The 17231-nt window shown below is 40.8% G+C and overlaps 1 protein-coding gene across 1 annotated transcript in view; it reads right to left on the reverse strand.

The window, feature by feature from the left end:
* Positions 1–17231, reverse strand: part of LOC119263620 (collagen alpha-3(VI) chain-like) — a 36646-nt gene that overhangs the window by 12246 nt on the left and 7169 nt on the right. The window contains exons 2-6 of the mRNA XM_037539307.1: positions 16303–16413; positions 12643–13239; positions 3649–4242; positions 2595–3191; positions 1892–2500 (exon numbers count right to left, since the gene is read on the reverse strand). Coding sequence (XP_037395204.1) covers positions 1892–2500; positions 2595–3191; positions 3649–4242; positions 12643–13239; positions 16303–16402 — 2497 coding nt within the window. The 5' untranslated portion in view covers positions 16403–16413. The remainder of the gene's footprint in view (positions 1–1891; positions 2501–2594; positions 3192–3648; positions 4243–12642; positions 13240–16302; positions 16414–17231) is intronic.

Genomic DNA, 17231 nt, shown 5'->3' on the forward strand with positions numbered 1-17231 from the left:
CAGAATTGTAAAGACACTAAGGTGATTCATTGTTTTTCTTCAAATCCACACATCTTCACATCACATCCGGAATAATCACAGAACAAGTTTGGGTGTAAAAATATTTTTTGAAAGGAAATAACATTTCTTACCAATAATAGTAGGGGGCTCAATTCCCATTTTGGATTGGATAAAAGAGAGGATTTCAGGCTGTAGAGTTAAGAGTTCACCAAAGACTGGTAGATTAAAAAGGAATCTAGGAGAATATGCTATTAATTCAAGCTCCTTCTGAACAGCATTCTTCATTCCAATGGCAATGGATAAAACTCCAAAAGCTTTGAGGTCTTCAGCAGGTGCTGCCACATCATCACCGGACTCTCTGCCTGTCATTACTATTAAAAGTTGAGGAACTCCATTCTTATGTCTGCTTCCAGAGGCAGCTGTAAAAATCTTGGACCTTATGTACTGCAGTGCTGCACCGGTATTCAGAGCCCTTCCACCCTTGGGTCTGAGGTTTCTTATGGCAGATATCATGTCCTTCTGGGTCTTGTGAGTATCAAAAACAAAATGCACCAAAACATCTTCACTGTACTGCACTACAGCAATTCGAACATGGTTTCTGTCAATGTCCACAGCCTCAACCATTCTTCTAATAAACTCACGGATGGCAGGCAGTGCATTTCTGGAGTCATCCGAGCCATCAAAGAGAAAAACTATGTCTCGTTGGTTGTTTCCTGTTTCCACTGAAGTTTCAGGAGAGACAGACAAATGTATATCGAAGAGATTTTTGATTCAACTAATAAAACTGAACTGTAGTTGGTTTTAATATGTGCAAGAGGAATAATGCAAACCAAAAGACACCAAAATTGTCTGGAGTAGAATGTAAAAGCAAAGTAATCAAATTAGTATCAAGAACATCTCAAAAACTAAATGGTATAAGATTTGACCTGACTGCCAAGAACAAGCACTTTCTTTGATTGGATATCTTTTCAAAGTATGAAAGTATGAAGAAATGACAAAGATAAGAAACTGCTATGGAAACACTGACATTCCAAAAGGATAATCTCAAAGCCATTTTTCAACCACATACAAAATGAGGTAATGTTAACATTGCTTGTGCATAGCTGAACTCAAAGTGCAGAAAAACAAGGCTTGAGAACATTGCATATAAAGTGAAAGCTCTTACCAACTGTGTTAGGTATTTCAGTGGTTGAAATAGTCCCCAGGTCTGTGGAAACACTCTTTAAGGATGAAACCAGTCGTGGCTCAACTTCGTAAAGGTCATCAAAACTACTGACCTGGTGTGTGAAGCTGGGTTGGAATGCAACTGTGTTCAATTGATTTGGATCTGCATTTCCCACACCAATGCTCATTGATACTACTTCAAGATCTCTTAGAGCCATGGCAGGACCTGTCATTCCATCACTAGATGGACTACTACTTAATAAAATAAGTATTTGAGGGACCCCTTGAAGTCGTCTGCTCCCAGATGAGGAAGTAAAAACCTGGTGCCGCACAAATTGCAGGGCAGCTCCGATCTTTGCCCCTCTTCCACCCTTGTGTTTTAGAACCTTTATGGCATTTAGAATATCCTCTTTCCTCAAGTAAGTATTGAGATAAAAATTAACTGTGGAATCATCACTGTACTGAACCACAGAAACTCTATCTTTGCCCTCCTCCAGACTGAGTTTTTCCACAACTCTTTCAACAAAATTACGAATCGCAGAGAAGCCATTTTTAGCATCATCAGAACCATCCAGCAGGAACACAATGTCTTTCGCTTTCACAGTGGCATGAACTAAGATGCAACATAAAAATAAGATGCTTTTAAAAAACAGAACAGCACAGCCTCAGGCACAGAAAAAAATCACACCCTGCGGGTCGTGGGAGCACAGTAAAAAAACTGCCTTACCTTCCTTGAGAACAACCTCCAGTTGTGCCTTTGGTAGACTCACATAGCTGTTTAGCTTTTGCTGGACTGTGTCAAGCTGACTGAATTCCTTTACAGTGAAGGCAAATGATGGATTGTGAGAGATGTCCTCAATCTGCTTGGGATCTGCATTTTTCACTCCAACACCAAAAGGTACCACTCCTTCAGTCTTTAGGTCACGAGCAGGTTCCTTAACACTATCCCTTGATTTCCCTCCGGTCAGAACAATCAAAAACTGAGCGACATTCTGAGATGCTCTACTGCCATAGGCTGAAGACAAAATCGTGTCTTTCATGAACTTTAAAGCAGCTCCAGTATTCAGACTCCTGCCGCCAGCTGGGGAAAGCCCTCTGATAGCCGTCAAGACTTCTTCTTTGGTTTTGTACGTGTTTAGGTAGAAATTAGGAGATGGTCTGTCACTGTGCTGGACAACGGCAACACGCACTTTATCAAAACTAACATCAAGCGGCTCAATGACTTTGATTATAAAGTCACGGATGTACCCAAAGTCTCTTCTAACATCATCAGAGCCATCTATCAAAAAAGCAACGTCCCTTTCACCATCTGGGGTTGAAGTGACTTCAGGAACTGCTGAAGAAGGAAAAAAAGCAACATGTCAGTGCATTGTGGGATATATAATGTACAAAGTATATAATTAACATTACTGAGTTATGCAGTAACTCACAAGGCTCGCCTACAACAGTGATGAGTGGTGTCATCATTTGTTCAACAACTGTTGGCAACGTTGCAAAGCTCTGTTCATAGTATGCCAGATTTGGAACAAAGGCAACTGTCCTCAGTTCAGTCTCTGCTGCCTGGCCAGCTCCAACAGCAAAGGTTAGGACTCCAGCCAGTGCTACTTGGTCTGCAACTCTCTTCACTTCATCTTGAGATTGACCTCCAGTGATCAGTACCAGTACTTGTTGGACCCCCTGACTTCCTCGAGAACCAGCTGAATCTTGGAAGTGGTTGGCGAGAGCAAACTGAAGTGCTGCTCCAGTGCGCAATACGTTTCCACCAATTAGTTGTAACTGAGCTATGCTAGCAAGCACATCTTGTTTGGTGCTGTGAGTATTCAGATAGAATACTGTTCTTGGTCTCTCAGCAAACTGAATCAATCCAATGCGCACTCGTTCAGGCCGCACATCTAGCCGGTTGACTATGCTGGAGATGAAGTCTCGCACAGCAGGCAGGTTAGCATTTCCAACATAGTTGGATCCATCGACCAAGAAGACAAAGTCCCTGACTACTTTCTGGGTCTGAATAGTTGTTATTTCAATTTCTGTGTGAAGAGAAATTGCCATAAGCATTACACACTTAGTTTATTTCCCAAGCATAACTTTTAAATGAAGCATAAAATTATATTTCACAGATAATGGCTTTTTACAGATTTGCCAAAATATCTTACATTGTTACAAACCATCAGTACAGACACAGCTTAATTGAATAGAATCATTTGGATTTTTCTGTGGTCTTGGAGATTGATATTAGCTATTGGAAGCAGCTATTGGTATACCAGTCCATAGGCACACACTATGCCTGAAGCACTAAGTACCTTGTGCCAGTTTCTGGTGCAAATCAGATTAATTTTGCCCAAATGATACGCTTAACACTAAAATTACAAAAAACAGAGCTATATAATTTACTAAATAAATAAAACTAAATAAAAAGTTAGTTATTTTAAAAAAAGGTATTTAAAAACTACACTTTACATTCCTTATCATTCCTCATAAGATTACCTGGTTCAGTTGGTCCTTCTGTCACAACAACACCTGAAAGTGTAGAAAGTGGAGATACAATCAGTCTGGGGTTGCGCAGTAAAATACGGAAGTCCTTCAGCATAAAGACCAGGCTCTCATCGAAAGCGATCTGCTTAAGCTCAGCTTCATCAGCCGCCTTGGAGCCAGCCGCCATGGTCAGAACACCCATTCGTTGCAGGGCCTCAGCTGGTTGTTGGACACCGTCTTTGGACTTTTTGCTGGTTAACAGCAGCACAAGCTGTGGCACTCCATCTTGGATGCGACTGCCTTTTTCAGGTGTAAGCATGTTGGTCCTGACAAATTCCAGGGCAGCACCAATGTTGACATCAGGTGATGGTCTAGGTTTAATTCGTGCAAGTGCTGAGATCAGGGATTCCTTCGAGTCATATGAGTTCAGGTCAATCTCAAGCCTTGGGGTGTTGGAAAACATAGTCACTCCAATTTGCACTTCAGCAGGTCCAATTGGCATAGTGTCAATGAATTTTCTGATGAAATCACGCACTGCATTGACGAAGGTGGCGCCCATGCTGCTGTCAATGAGAAATATTATATCCCTCTTCGAAACAGCCAAGGCTGAAATATAAAAAGACCAGTAACAGATTTTAAACTTTTGTTCCCCTATACATTTCAGCCAAACTCACTTGGCTCAAAAAAATATGTCAGAGCATAAATTGTTCATTAGATGCAGAGAAATGCTAATTGCTAGTGTCAAAGTTACCATTTCTTATATTTTAGGTCTTTTAGGTCTATTAGAGCTCTCTCAATCATCTCATTATTATTAAGTACTCTAGGGAACTGTTTGTCAGTATGTCAGACCTTTGCTTCCAAATATGCCAGCATGGTGATCAAGCAAAGATGAAGCAATTATTTTGGTGTGTATTTTGGACTTCATTATACATTAAAACATCCTATTTTTATTTAATTCCCTTATTGCTCTCAGCTATTGTTATGATTGTTATTAACTAAATCACATTTTGTGAAACACCTTTTTTCTTCTTTTTACCAAATTTTACTTTTCCTCAATGTTAGTAATGTTGGTTATTATTGCAGCAGCACTAAATGATAGCTTCTTCTGTCTAATTTCAATATTTGCATCTAAGATGTAGATGTCTGCATTGAATATGAATTTGACAAGCAAATGTTTTCTATAACCTCTCCATGGATCACCACCTTATTGTGGTGGAGGGGTTTATGTGCTTGAATGATCCTAGGAGCTATGTTGTCTGGAGCAAAAGCTCCTGGTAGGGTCTCCCATGGCAAACTGGTCCTAGGTGACAGACCAGACAAAGTGTGATCCATAATCACCCCTATGAAAAGACAAAAACGGGACTTGTGTACCCTGCCCGGATCAGGGTTACCGGGGCCCCACCCTGGAGCCGGGTCTGGGGGAGGGGCTCGCCAGCGAGTGTCTGGTGGCCGGGCATTCACTCATGGTGCCCGGCCGGGCCCAGCCCGAAGAAGCTACATGAGTCCCCCCTCCCATCGACCCACCACAGATGGGAGGGGCAGTGGTAGGGATTCGGTGCATTGTGGATCAGGCAGTGTCCGAAGGCGTGGGCCTTGGCGTTCTGATCCTCGGTTGCTGAAACTGGCTTTTGGAACTTGGAATGTTACCTCACTGACGGGGAAGGAGCCTGAGTTGGTGCGCGAGGTTGAGAGATACCGGTTAGATATAGTCGGGCTCACCTCAACACACAGCTTGGGCTCTGGGTCCAATCTCCTTGAGAGGGGCTGGACTTTGTTCTTTTCTGGAGTTACCCATGGTGAGAGGCGGCGGGCAGGTGTGGGCTTTCTCATAGGCCCTCGACTCGGCACCTGTATGTTGGGTTTTTCTCCGGTGGATGAGAGGATAGCTTCCCTACACCTACACCTGTTGGGGAACAGGTCCTGACTGTCTGTGCTTATGCACCGAACAGCAGCTCAGAGTACCCAGCCTTCTTAGAGTCCTTGGGAAGGGAGCTTGAAAGTGCTCCTCCTGGAAACTCTATTGTCCTACTGGGGGACTTCAACACTCATGTGGGCAATGACAGTGAGACCTAGAGGGGTGTTATTGGGAGGAATGGCCTCTCTGATCTGAACCCGAGTGGTGTTCAGTTTTTGGACTTCTGCGCAAACCACAGTTTGTCCAAAACGAACACCATGTTTGAACACAAGGATGTCCATAAGTGCACATGGCACCAGGACACCCTAGGCCGCAGTTCAATGATGGACTTTGTAGTCGTGTCATCAGACTTCCAGCCATGTGTTTTGGACACTCGGGTAAAGAGAGGAGCTGAGCTGTCAACTGATCACCACCTGGTGGTGAATTGGATCAGGTGGTGGGGGAACATGCCGGTCAGACCAGGCAAACCCAAATGTATAGTGAGGGTTTGCTGGGAACGTCTGGCAGAAGAACCTGTCAGATTGATCTTCAACTCACACCTCCGTCAGAACTTTGACCAGATATCGGGGGAGGTGAGGGACATTGACTCAGAATGGGCCATGTTCCGCTCCTCCATTGTTGAAGCGGCTGACTGTAGCTGTGGCCGCAAGGTAGTTGGTGTCTGTCAGGGTGGTAATCCTCGAACCCGGTGGTGGACACCCCAGGTGAGAGATGCCATCAAGCTGAAGAAGGAGTCCTACCAGGCATGGTTGGCCTGTAGGACACCAGAGGCAGCTGTCAGGTATCGACAGGCCAAGCGATCTGCGGCTTCAGTCGTTGCCAAGGCAAAAACACAGGTGTGGGAAGAGTTCGGTGAGGCCTTGGAAAGTGACTTTAAGTCGGCTCCGAAAAGATTCTGGCAAACCCTCATGTGACTCAGAAGGGGAAAGCAGTGTGCCACTAGCACTGTATATAGTGGAGATGGTGTGCTGCTGACTTCAACTGAAGACGTCATTGGGCGTTGGAAGGAATACTTTGAGGACCTTCTCAATCCCAAGGACACGTTCTCCAGTGAGTCTGGGGACACGGGAATAGGCTTGTCCATTATGGAGGCCAAAGTCGCTAAGGTAGTTAGAAAGCTCCTTGGCAGCAGGGCTCCAGGGGTGGATGAGATCCGTCCCGAGTTCCTCAAGACTCTGGATGTTGTGGGGCTGTCTTGGCTGACATGCCTTTTCAACATTGGGTGGACATCGGGGGCGGTGCCACTGGATTGGCAGACTGGGGTGGTGGTGCCTCATTTTAAAAAGGGGGACCGGAGGGTGTGTTCCAACTACAAGGGAATTGTAGGTGGATTGGCAGGCGGATTGGCGCTTGGTCAGCAGTGATGTGGGCTCTTTACCGGTCTGTTGTGGTAAAGAAAGAGCTGAGCCATACGGCAAGGCTCTCGATTTACTGGTCGATCTATGTTCCCACCCTCACCTATGGTCATGAGCCTTGGGTAATGACCGAAAGAACGAGATCGCGAATACAAGCGGCCGAAATGAGTTTCCTCCGCAGGGTGTCTGGACTCTCCCTTAGAGATAGGGTGAGAAGTTCAGTCATCTGGGAGGGACTCGGAGTAGAGCCGCTGCTTCTCCACGTCGAGAGGAAGCCAGCTGAGGTGGTTCAGGCATCTGGTTAGGATGCCTTCTGGATGCCTCCCTTGGGAGGTGTCACAGGCAAATCCACCAGGAGATCCCGGGGAAGACCCAGGACACACTGGCGTGACTATATTGCCCAGCTGGCCTGGGAATGCCTCAGAATCCCCCCCAGGGAGCTAGTGGAAGTGGCTGGGGAAATGGAGGTCTGGGCCTCATTGCTTAGGATGCTGCCCCCGCGACCCGAACCCCGGAGAAGCGGAAGATGATGGATGGATGGATGGATGGATGGATGGATGGATGGATGGACATTTTCTATTAGACCTACCATCATCTGCATTATGCCCAGTTGTCATTTGTTTTTTTTTGTGTAAGTTTGATCCCAGATCTGGACCACAAAAACTTGTTATTTTGAAATTCTGACCTACTTAAAAACAATTTCCCCCTAAAACATGCTATTGTGCGATTGTTTATGTTTACATAATAAACAAAACAAGGTAAAGGTGTATAAATGTGAAAAGATTTACACAATCTTTGTGTTCCTGAGATTGTCATTAGAATGCAAACAGGCATTTACATGAGAGAAAAAAAAAACACCTACATTACTTTATTGCTAACTTTAAGGAATGTTCCTGGAGCAAGTAATGATTTCATCTCTTGTTTAAAAGGGAGTCTGGAATTGCAACCAAAAAAGTAAAAATAGTTTGACAAAGACATTAGGGACATTTGTAGAGCATTTGTTTTCTAATTTGCCTTTGCAAGACATTTTGCATCTTGTTTATTAATTCTGGCAAGTGTAATCTGCAGGAAAAGCAGATTTGAAACAAATGTATGGTGAGAAATCACTTCCCATTGGCAGTAAGTTTCTTTGTGTCCAGGTGGGCTGAATTGTTTGCAAGTTAAAATAACTCAGTATCTTACATTTAATGTGTTATTTTCTCATGTCACAGGTTCAACAAATCTTGCATGCATCTTTTCCTAAACCCTGGTATCAGTGGTGTTTTACACATGTTAAGTTTGCTTTAGGACTCTTTAGGGTGCTTTTTAACTTGATAAATGTATTTTAATAGTGTGATTTATATTTATTCCACATTCCCAAACACATTGTTTTATTCATGCACATGCTTTTCTTTTAAACTCAGGAAATGGAATCAAAGTAATTGCCTTTACACTTTGATTTTTTTCTTTTATCTTTCATCTGTATTATCAGCTGGTGTGGCTTTACAGTTTATTACATCTCTGTGAGGTAGTAGACCTAATGCTCATTGTTTTTTGAAATGAAGAACTGTAAAATGTAAAGTTCCAGTTCTAAAGTTGATTTTCATGCTTTAATACGTGCTGTCAGTGCTGCTTTGCATCTAATAACACACCCATGTGTACACTCATGATCAAGTAAGCCGACAAGCAGCTAGAACGTTATTTGTATCGTAATCTCATGTTTCTTCACACAGATGCATAATCATATCCTGATCACAAAAAACAGGCAATATCTTTACCCAAACAGAGGTACACCCAGGTGTTTCAGGCTTACTGTTGGACAGATATCAAATATTAAAGCCAAAAATATGGAATTGCATACAGATATTTATATAAGTGCTGCCAACTTGCAGGAGAGTGAGATAGCTCTCTAAATGGGTATAAAGTGGGTATAATTATGCTTTTGTGCACAGTTAGTGACAATTTTATTATATGAAAGCTCAGATTTTTCATTTACATCCATATACTGAAAAGGTCAGCTCTGGCTCATACATGAGTCACATTTAAAGGCAGTCTGAAATTACACTCACTCTCACACTTCACATCATGCTTAGCAACACCCCTTTACGAATCACAGCCTCAGGTAACTTATTGCTTCATCTGAGGGTGACAAAAAAGCCAGTTTCATGAAGTTTACATTAAGCAGTGTAGAAATGGATGACAAACTAAGTGTTTTAAGTGGGCCTCCAAGAATGGTGTTCTATCCCTCCAGTAGAGGTAAAGAGATCTGTAGAAATTAACATCATTGACATCAAATCCACAAATCTCTTGTATACCTGTTCTGAAGGGATGGAACACTATCATGAAAAGATGTTACCAGATGTTAATTGATGTTTTTATCATGATGGTGGATAGTACTGCCCAATCCCAATCCTGGAGATCTACTGCCCTGAAGATCTTTGCACCAACACTAATCTAACACACCTGATCCAGATAATCCAGGCCTCTGGGGATGTCTGTTAGAGTGTGTTGGATTTAAACTCCCCAGGGTGGTAGATCTCCAAGACCAAGACTGAGCGTCCCTGGTTCTAGCAACCTGGTCTAAAATCTTACATAGTGTTCAACTGCATTAAAATCTGGTTACCCTTCCCTCCCAAATGGACTCCCCCACAGCAACAGAGGCACCTAACCTGCCCAATGAAACGGTCAAGCGTTCAGGCCTGTGCGGTTCTCTTGGTGTACACTACACATGCATTTGCCCACTCGTAGAGAAAATGATGAAGAATGACCAATCTGACCTTTACAGTGCTTATAACAGCTCTGTAGACCTACTGTACAGTACTGCGCAACAGTGTCAGCCCATTATTTTTATTTTTATTTTCCAGTCTAAACGGCCATTAAGTGTAAGCTTCACAAAATATTTCTGAGGAGAACAGATACAAAGAAAATAGGTGAAAAAGCAGCAGTTTTTAAAAATTCAACAGTTCAACAACTGCTTTCATCTCTGAGAGAGAGGATAAGATCAAGCTGCTTCAGATCTGAAAACATCCACAGGTGTTTCTGTCCATCCTTCCACTGTGAGAAGACCACTCAGCACTGTGGGTCTGAAAGGACGTGTAGCTGATCAAAAAGAACCTCACTGAGAAAAGGAGACGGACACATCAAACAAAGAAGCTGGACGATGGACTGACCACGCCAGAGTCCAGACCTCAGCACCACTGAATGGGTTTGATCACTTCAGAAAATCATCAACCGGCTTTTCAGACTGAGCTTTGGAGGTGTGTCTGCAGGTTCTTTGAGGAGCTGAAAGTGAGTCTCCTGAAAAGAGTGGAAGCTGGAATGAAGGAAGAGAGACTCACTGAATACTGAATATTGATACTGAAACATGTTTCCTAGTGCTCAAAAATTAACTTGTACTTAATGGCCGTTTTGTCTAGAAATGTAATAAATGAGGAACTCTGCACAGCACAGTCACTGCGGATTCACTGTTCACACTGATACAGTCTGATCTTCTCCTACACTGACATTGACAGCCACCTCTGGAACATAGGCTACTCCGATTCTCCTTTCAGGTGTATTGTACAAATGCAGAAGCATCACTGTCACTAAATTTGGGCTTTCGACCACAATTTATAACCGTATTTACTGATACCTCTCCTATATAGTTAAATATGAGTGCCATTTTTTCTGTTAAAACTCGAGGCAGTTAAGCAGTCTTTGACAATTATGTGCCCGTCATCTTCCCCCAGTGATAAACACTCAAAGTCACTTAGGTCTTTTCCTTTTGCCATCGTGATCTAACATTAAACTATTCTTGCTCAGCATTTTTATACATGCCACAGAACAGTAGTGCTTCTTTATTTATTCAGGTCATCCTTTAATTCATCATCCATCTGGAGCTGCTACGATTGCCAAGCCACATAATAACTTGCAGCGGTAATACAGAATTTAACTGAAATGCCTGGTTACATGTATGAATGCTGCATTATTTCAAACATGATTTACCCTGTAATTATAGTCTACTGTTAACTAGCTACATTACTTACTGGAAGAATTATTGTGATTAGTGCTGCTAATAAATTAAAATATGTATGGAGCTTTGGTGTATTTTATCATAGTAACCTTTGTTGTGTTTTGATAAAAGCAATTACTCAAAGCTTCTCTTTGATCTGAGACACTTTTCTGGGACTATTAGTTGTGGTTTCCTTTGGTTGCTTTAATGGAGGGATGAACGACACATCAGTGACCGATATAAAGGATAAATGGAAAAACGAAGTGATTACTGTTGGTCCGACAATTACAACTGAGAACATGGTGTTCTACTTACAGCTTGTTAATGCACTGAAGTTTGTATAGAAACATATGTAGTCACTTGTAGTAGGAATCTCCATTCTTCTAGACCCCACTTCACCCCCTGCTGGCTGCCCTGAGTTTCTCTGTAACAGCTACTAGTAATTTATTTATGGGAATTTTGACAGAAAACAGAGTAAATTCATTGATTATTGTTACAAGTTATTTTAGTTTGTTAGTTAATGTGAGACACGCAACGTTCAAGACGTGCAGATAACAGTTAAAGTAGCCTATTTCAGATATGGAGACACATCATAAGATTTCTGGAGAGGGGGTGTTGCTGCTATAGGTGCAATATGTGAATATTTTAAAAATGTGTTTTAAATTGTTTTCATACTTAAATAAGTGATTTTAGCTCAAACAAAGCCAATTTTGTGCTCTAGCACCAAGTCCAGTTCTATCCTCAGTGAAATTAAGGCGATAAGCTCACACAGATCTCAGCCTCAAACTGACAGTTTGGTGATGGATTCCAGTGTTTGATACAAACTTAATTAGAAGCTTATAGATTTCTAGAGACAACACTTCATCTCCTATGCAAAGATGATACACTAACCCTAGTAGCCTGTTAATTCTGTGTTCAGGTTCATCTTAGCTGTAGCTAAGTGAGTGACTTAGGATGCATAACTGTTTCTTATGTTATAAATTACTATATCTATTTACATACAGCTGTGAATGCCATTAGATAAGCATGTGTGCTCAACAATAAAATATTTATCTAGATAAAGTAAAACTTTGAAATTTGAAATTTCAAATGTTAAGGCTGTTACATTGGCACTACAATACAGTGTTGATTATCAGTTATCTTGTGTTTAAACAACTCTCAGGTAAATCTAATACAAACTAAGAAATTCTGAAATTTATATTACATTTTTTATTCTGCCAATATAATTTGTAATGAACAACTCTATATTCATTTAGAAATTAATGCAAAAGGGAAGCATTTTTACTAGTGTGCTTCATCACCGCTGTTTTCATAAATACAACAGTGTCTGAATATCTATCTGTGTATATATATATATATATATATTATTAATAAATATATTATAATAATATATAATATATATATATATATATATATATATATATATATATATATATATATATATATATATATATATATTGCTGTAAAGGGAATCTCATGTACTTTCACTCTCGCTTCTGTTTGTTTTATTAAAGCAGTAGCTGTTGTGACATGCTGTGATCATCTTTCATTTTACTTGATCATTTATTAAAATTCACTTGTCATCACTGCCCCAAAAATCTTTCCTTAAAGTGATAACAATTTTAGAGTTTTGCCTTTACCTATGATATTATAATATATTTTTACTTTATATGATGATTTTTTTAAACAAACACCCAGATCAATGGCAAAAACACACTGATTTGTTCACATTTCGGTCTGGAGTCCCCGTCATCATAATTACATACCTTCTGTGAATTCAGTCTCTGCCACAATGCTGCGCTGGGCCACCCCCTTAATAAATGGAAGCAGCTGATCACCCATATTTGCCAATGTTCTGACATCTGGGGCAGATAGAACAAAGTTTCTGTCGGACGCGATACCCTGCAGCTCGGCAGTAGCTGACTCGCCAATGGCAACACCAAAGGTGTACACGTTGGCTTGCTTTAGTGCCCTTTCACCCTCACTGAAATCATCAGTGGCCTGCCCAGCACTGATAATTACCAAGGCCTGGGGCACCCCTTCCTCTGCCCTGCCCCCTGCCTCTGGGCTCAACAAACTCTCGGTCACCTTCTCCAGAGCTGCCCCCAGATTAGAATCAGCTCCACCGATGAAATTAAGCCCTTGTACAACATTCCGGATGTCCCCTTTGTCATCATAGCTATTGAGATAGAACTTTATCTCTGGGTCAGCACCATAGATCACCAGGGCTACCCGGATCAAGTCCCTGCCCACATCAAGCTCTTCGATCACTCGGAGAGCCAAATCACGGACGAGACGGAAGTTGGCAGCTCCAATGTTCTCTGATCCATCAATTAAGAGTACAAGGTCAGCTGATTCTTGGGCTTTAAAGGAGAGAATGAGAGAAAGAAACAAAGAAAGCAAATGCAAAATGTGTGGGTTAAAAAACGAAAGAGAAGGAAACAAGAGCACGCACATGACTGCACAGTCATGGATATTCACAGAGCAGTATAAAACACAAACACGTCATTCTGCATGTGGACTGAATAAATGAAGACGCTGATTTATTTTTCTTCCTTTCATTATTGGCCAATTATGATCAACCATCTCTTCTACAGTGTCTGTATTGTTGTTAAAGCCACAATCAGGAGCTGGACCTCACGAGACAAAACAAGAAACTCTGTGTCCAGAGATTAGTCTGTGGACTTCCCGAGGGGAACTCCTGATTTTCACTCACTTGAAGCTTCAGGAGATTTGATGTTAAGGGCTGTATTTGCTGACTTTGACTTTCCCTCCATGTCTAAGTGCATATGGCGCAACAGTAAGATGGACTTAATAATAAATTAAGTTCTTTTAAGCTCAGCTGAGCATCTCAACACACTTGGGCAATATCTGTGTGTAGATGGGCAAGTGAAGTGTGTCACTCTGTGAAGACGAGAGTTCAAAACCAGTAACACTTCCTTTGAATCCTGTATACATAATACATTTTAATTTCATTTATGAGCCATTATGAGCTACACATAATGCCAAGCAATGCTATTCAAACTGCCTGCAAATACTGAAGACTGTGTTTACAGCACCTTATTAAAATATAACTTATATAATTTAAATAAAAAGTATCCCCAAAGTAGCAACTTCACAAGAGAGTGGAAAACTTTGTAATGTGAGTAAATGCAAAGGGAATTTATTCTAAGCGATTTTTAGAGAATTTCTTTGGGTCCATTCATCTGAAATTTCCACATGAAGTAACGGACAGCTGCCATGTTCACAGTGATATTTATAAAGATAAAAAAGGTATTAATTTCAGCATGTCAATACTATACACTGCAGAATTATATAATAATGCTCATTTAGAAGCAAAGTCATCATTGTTACATTTAAAATATGCAGCTTTGCCCATAAAATTAAATATTTTGTAGTTGTATATAATATGCAGTACAGTAGATAGAAATATGAAGTGCTACTGGTACCTGTTTCTCTATGTTTCAGTGGTTGAGCACTCGGGAGGCGAGTCACAGCCCTGACTGTGGCTTTAACATGTACATTCATTTTTCCAGAAGCCGGCATCCTAACTCGGTTCCCACTTCATATTACACTGTCTGTAGCAATTATATATTTAATTGACTCTAATGCACTTTTATGTAAAGTACATGACTTTAGTTCATACTTCATACATAAATGTTTCTTATAGCAGAAACAAGCTGCTCATGAAAGTTTATTATTCTGTATACAAGCTTTTCTTCATTATGTGCTATTAGACCATGTTATATGTTACATTTACATAACTGAATTTCTTAACCTTATAATACAGCACAGTTTTTATCAAACAGTTACCCTTGGTTACATGTAAACATACAGATATGACATAAAAGAACAGCTGTGTAAAACAGTCTAAACTCTACCACTGTATATTTACAACCACCCAGAAATCTATTAGAGCACAAACACAGCAGAACAGAAGCAGAAAATAAGATCATTTACATGCCTGAGTAGCACAATGTGCCTAATACTGACAACACATTACTATAATTGTTACTGAGACTTAATACAAAGTGGGATCCTGAATCATGTTTAAATGAACAGTTTGCTCTGGGGTCCTGAAAGTTCCTCTGCTAATGTACTCGTCTTCATCTGTATTCATTCCCAACATGCAGACTCATGTTACAGGATCTGATCACAGTACCAGTCATGACCCTCTGCTTCATCTTTACATTAAATCACACATTTAACAATAAGAGTTCCCAGGAAATGAGGAACCAACTTAGTTTCCTATGTCTGCTCTACACACTTACACATTTGTTTTCTTTCTCTCCCTTATATCTCTTTATTTAATGGAAAGATAAAAGCAAGGAGGTTCATCACTGTATTCAATTGTTTTCACAGTTATATTAAAGGTACCACACATACAGAATAAGACACTGAGCTTACAAGACACAAGCTTTGGTGGGTTAGCCATAATCAAAACAGTAGCTGCTTTGAACTTGTACAGTCGTTTGTGTGTAAAGTAAAACATGGAAGATGTGGCTTCCATCCTGTAAAGGATCCTTTTTTGTGGTAAAATGTGGATAAATAGATGAATTGAGAAATGGGAAAGGAGTGAAAGGGCAGACAGGTAAATGGTTTTCTCAGTGGACTCCTATCATTTTAGTCAATGCACTAAAATGACAGATGTATTAAACACTAAACTAGAATCAATGTGATGTTTCTCTGAATAGGGGCATCACATCATTATTAAAAACCAAGAGCTATCAGTGACCCAACATGCAAAACACATGTGATACTTGAAGGAAAAGGTGAAGTTAACAGTGCAGGTGAATGGTTAATAGGGGTTATTCTGGTCTGATAATTGCCTGAATGGTACTTATAACTGACACTGGACGTTCCCAAGGTCGACTGTAACTGTCGGAGAACACACCAGCCTTAGAACGATAGGGTTTTCATTATTTATTTAGATACTCAGTACTTATTTAATACCAACAGTGATCACTTAAGTCAAGATGGACACAAATAAACTCTGACCCCGTTAATTCAATTCTTGGGATTTTGCATTGATCCAGTTTGCTGAAGGGCCACATCACACACAGGTCCCTTACTGTGACCTTTAAACACAACACAATGCTGTCCATTACTGTCATCACACATCCCACCCAACTGTGTAGGTTCTGTCACATACGCAGATTCTGCACTCACCAATTCTGTGTTTTCCACTGTAGTGTTTCAGAAAATAGTCTATCATCAATGTGAAACAAAACATTTTAAACATTTGTTTTAACGTTATTTTTTAAATGATCGGTAACAGTATTGTCCACGTATCTCAGTGAAGCTGCAGGCTTTTGAAGGCTGGGTGATTTGGAGTCCACTCTGAGATTGACACAACAAAGGATGAGACATTTTTTGGCAAGATACTCAACCTTCCTGTTAAATGACCACACTGTAGGTCAACTTACCTTCCTGAGCTTCAAGTTTTGGGAGATGACCAAAGAACAGCACACCTGTGAGCACGCACAAGCGCAGCAACAGAGTTTTCGACATTGTCTTCACAAGCATCAGAAGACACCCTGCAAAGGGAGAAAACGCCATTAAAGTAAACTTACAATTTACACAACACAAAATAATAAACAAATAATCTACAAACAATCAAAAACAATCTACACTGGAAAATAAATTATTAAATATTTTTATCTATGATTGTTATGCTCAATAACAAAAACACTAAAAATGGAGAGAGAGTGGAAACTTTAACACCCAGTAAGAATGAAAAGATCGGAGAAATGCAGGATTATGATGATGATTGTTTCTAACACAGTTGCCATTATAAAGGATATTATATACAATATTATATACACCGTTATTATAAACGATGTTGGGTTTATTTTTCTGTAATACCTCTTATAAATAACGGTAAGTGCTGGCTGTGTTTTTCGGGCCTCTAAAGTGTAATGGCTTGTTTGGGGTCCCTGATCCCATCTCTGCCCCCAGCACCCACCTAATAAAGCCAATCATCCAAAACCCTGTTCCTTCCTTCACCACTCAAGATCTCTGCCTGACTGCCTGTTAGACAGACAGACAGATAGACAGACAGACGGACGGACAGACGGACGGACAGACAGACAGACAGACAGACAGACAGATAAGTAGATAGACAGACAGACAGATAGATAAGTAGATAGACAGATAGATGGACAGATGGACAGACAGACAGACAGATAAATGGACAGACAGACAGACAGATAGATAAGTAGATAGACAGATAGATGGACAGACAGACAGACAGATAAATGGACAGACAGACAGACAGATAAATGGACAGACAGACAGATAGATAAGTAGATAGACAGATAGATGGACAGATGGACAGACAGACAGATAAATGGAC

This window comes from Pygocentrus nattereri, chromosome 6 (assembly GCF_015220715.1).
Source record: "Pygocentrus nattereri isolate fPygNat1 chromosome 6, fPygNat1.pri, whole genome shotgun sequence".
Taxonomy (NCBI): Eukaryota; Metazoa; Chordata; class Actinopteri; order Characiformes; family Serrasalmidae; genus Pygocentrus; species Pygocentrus nattereri.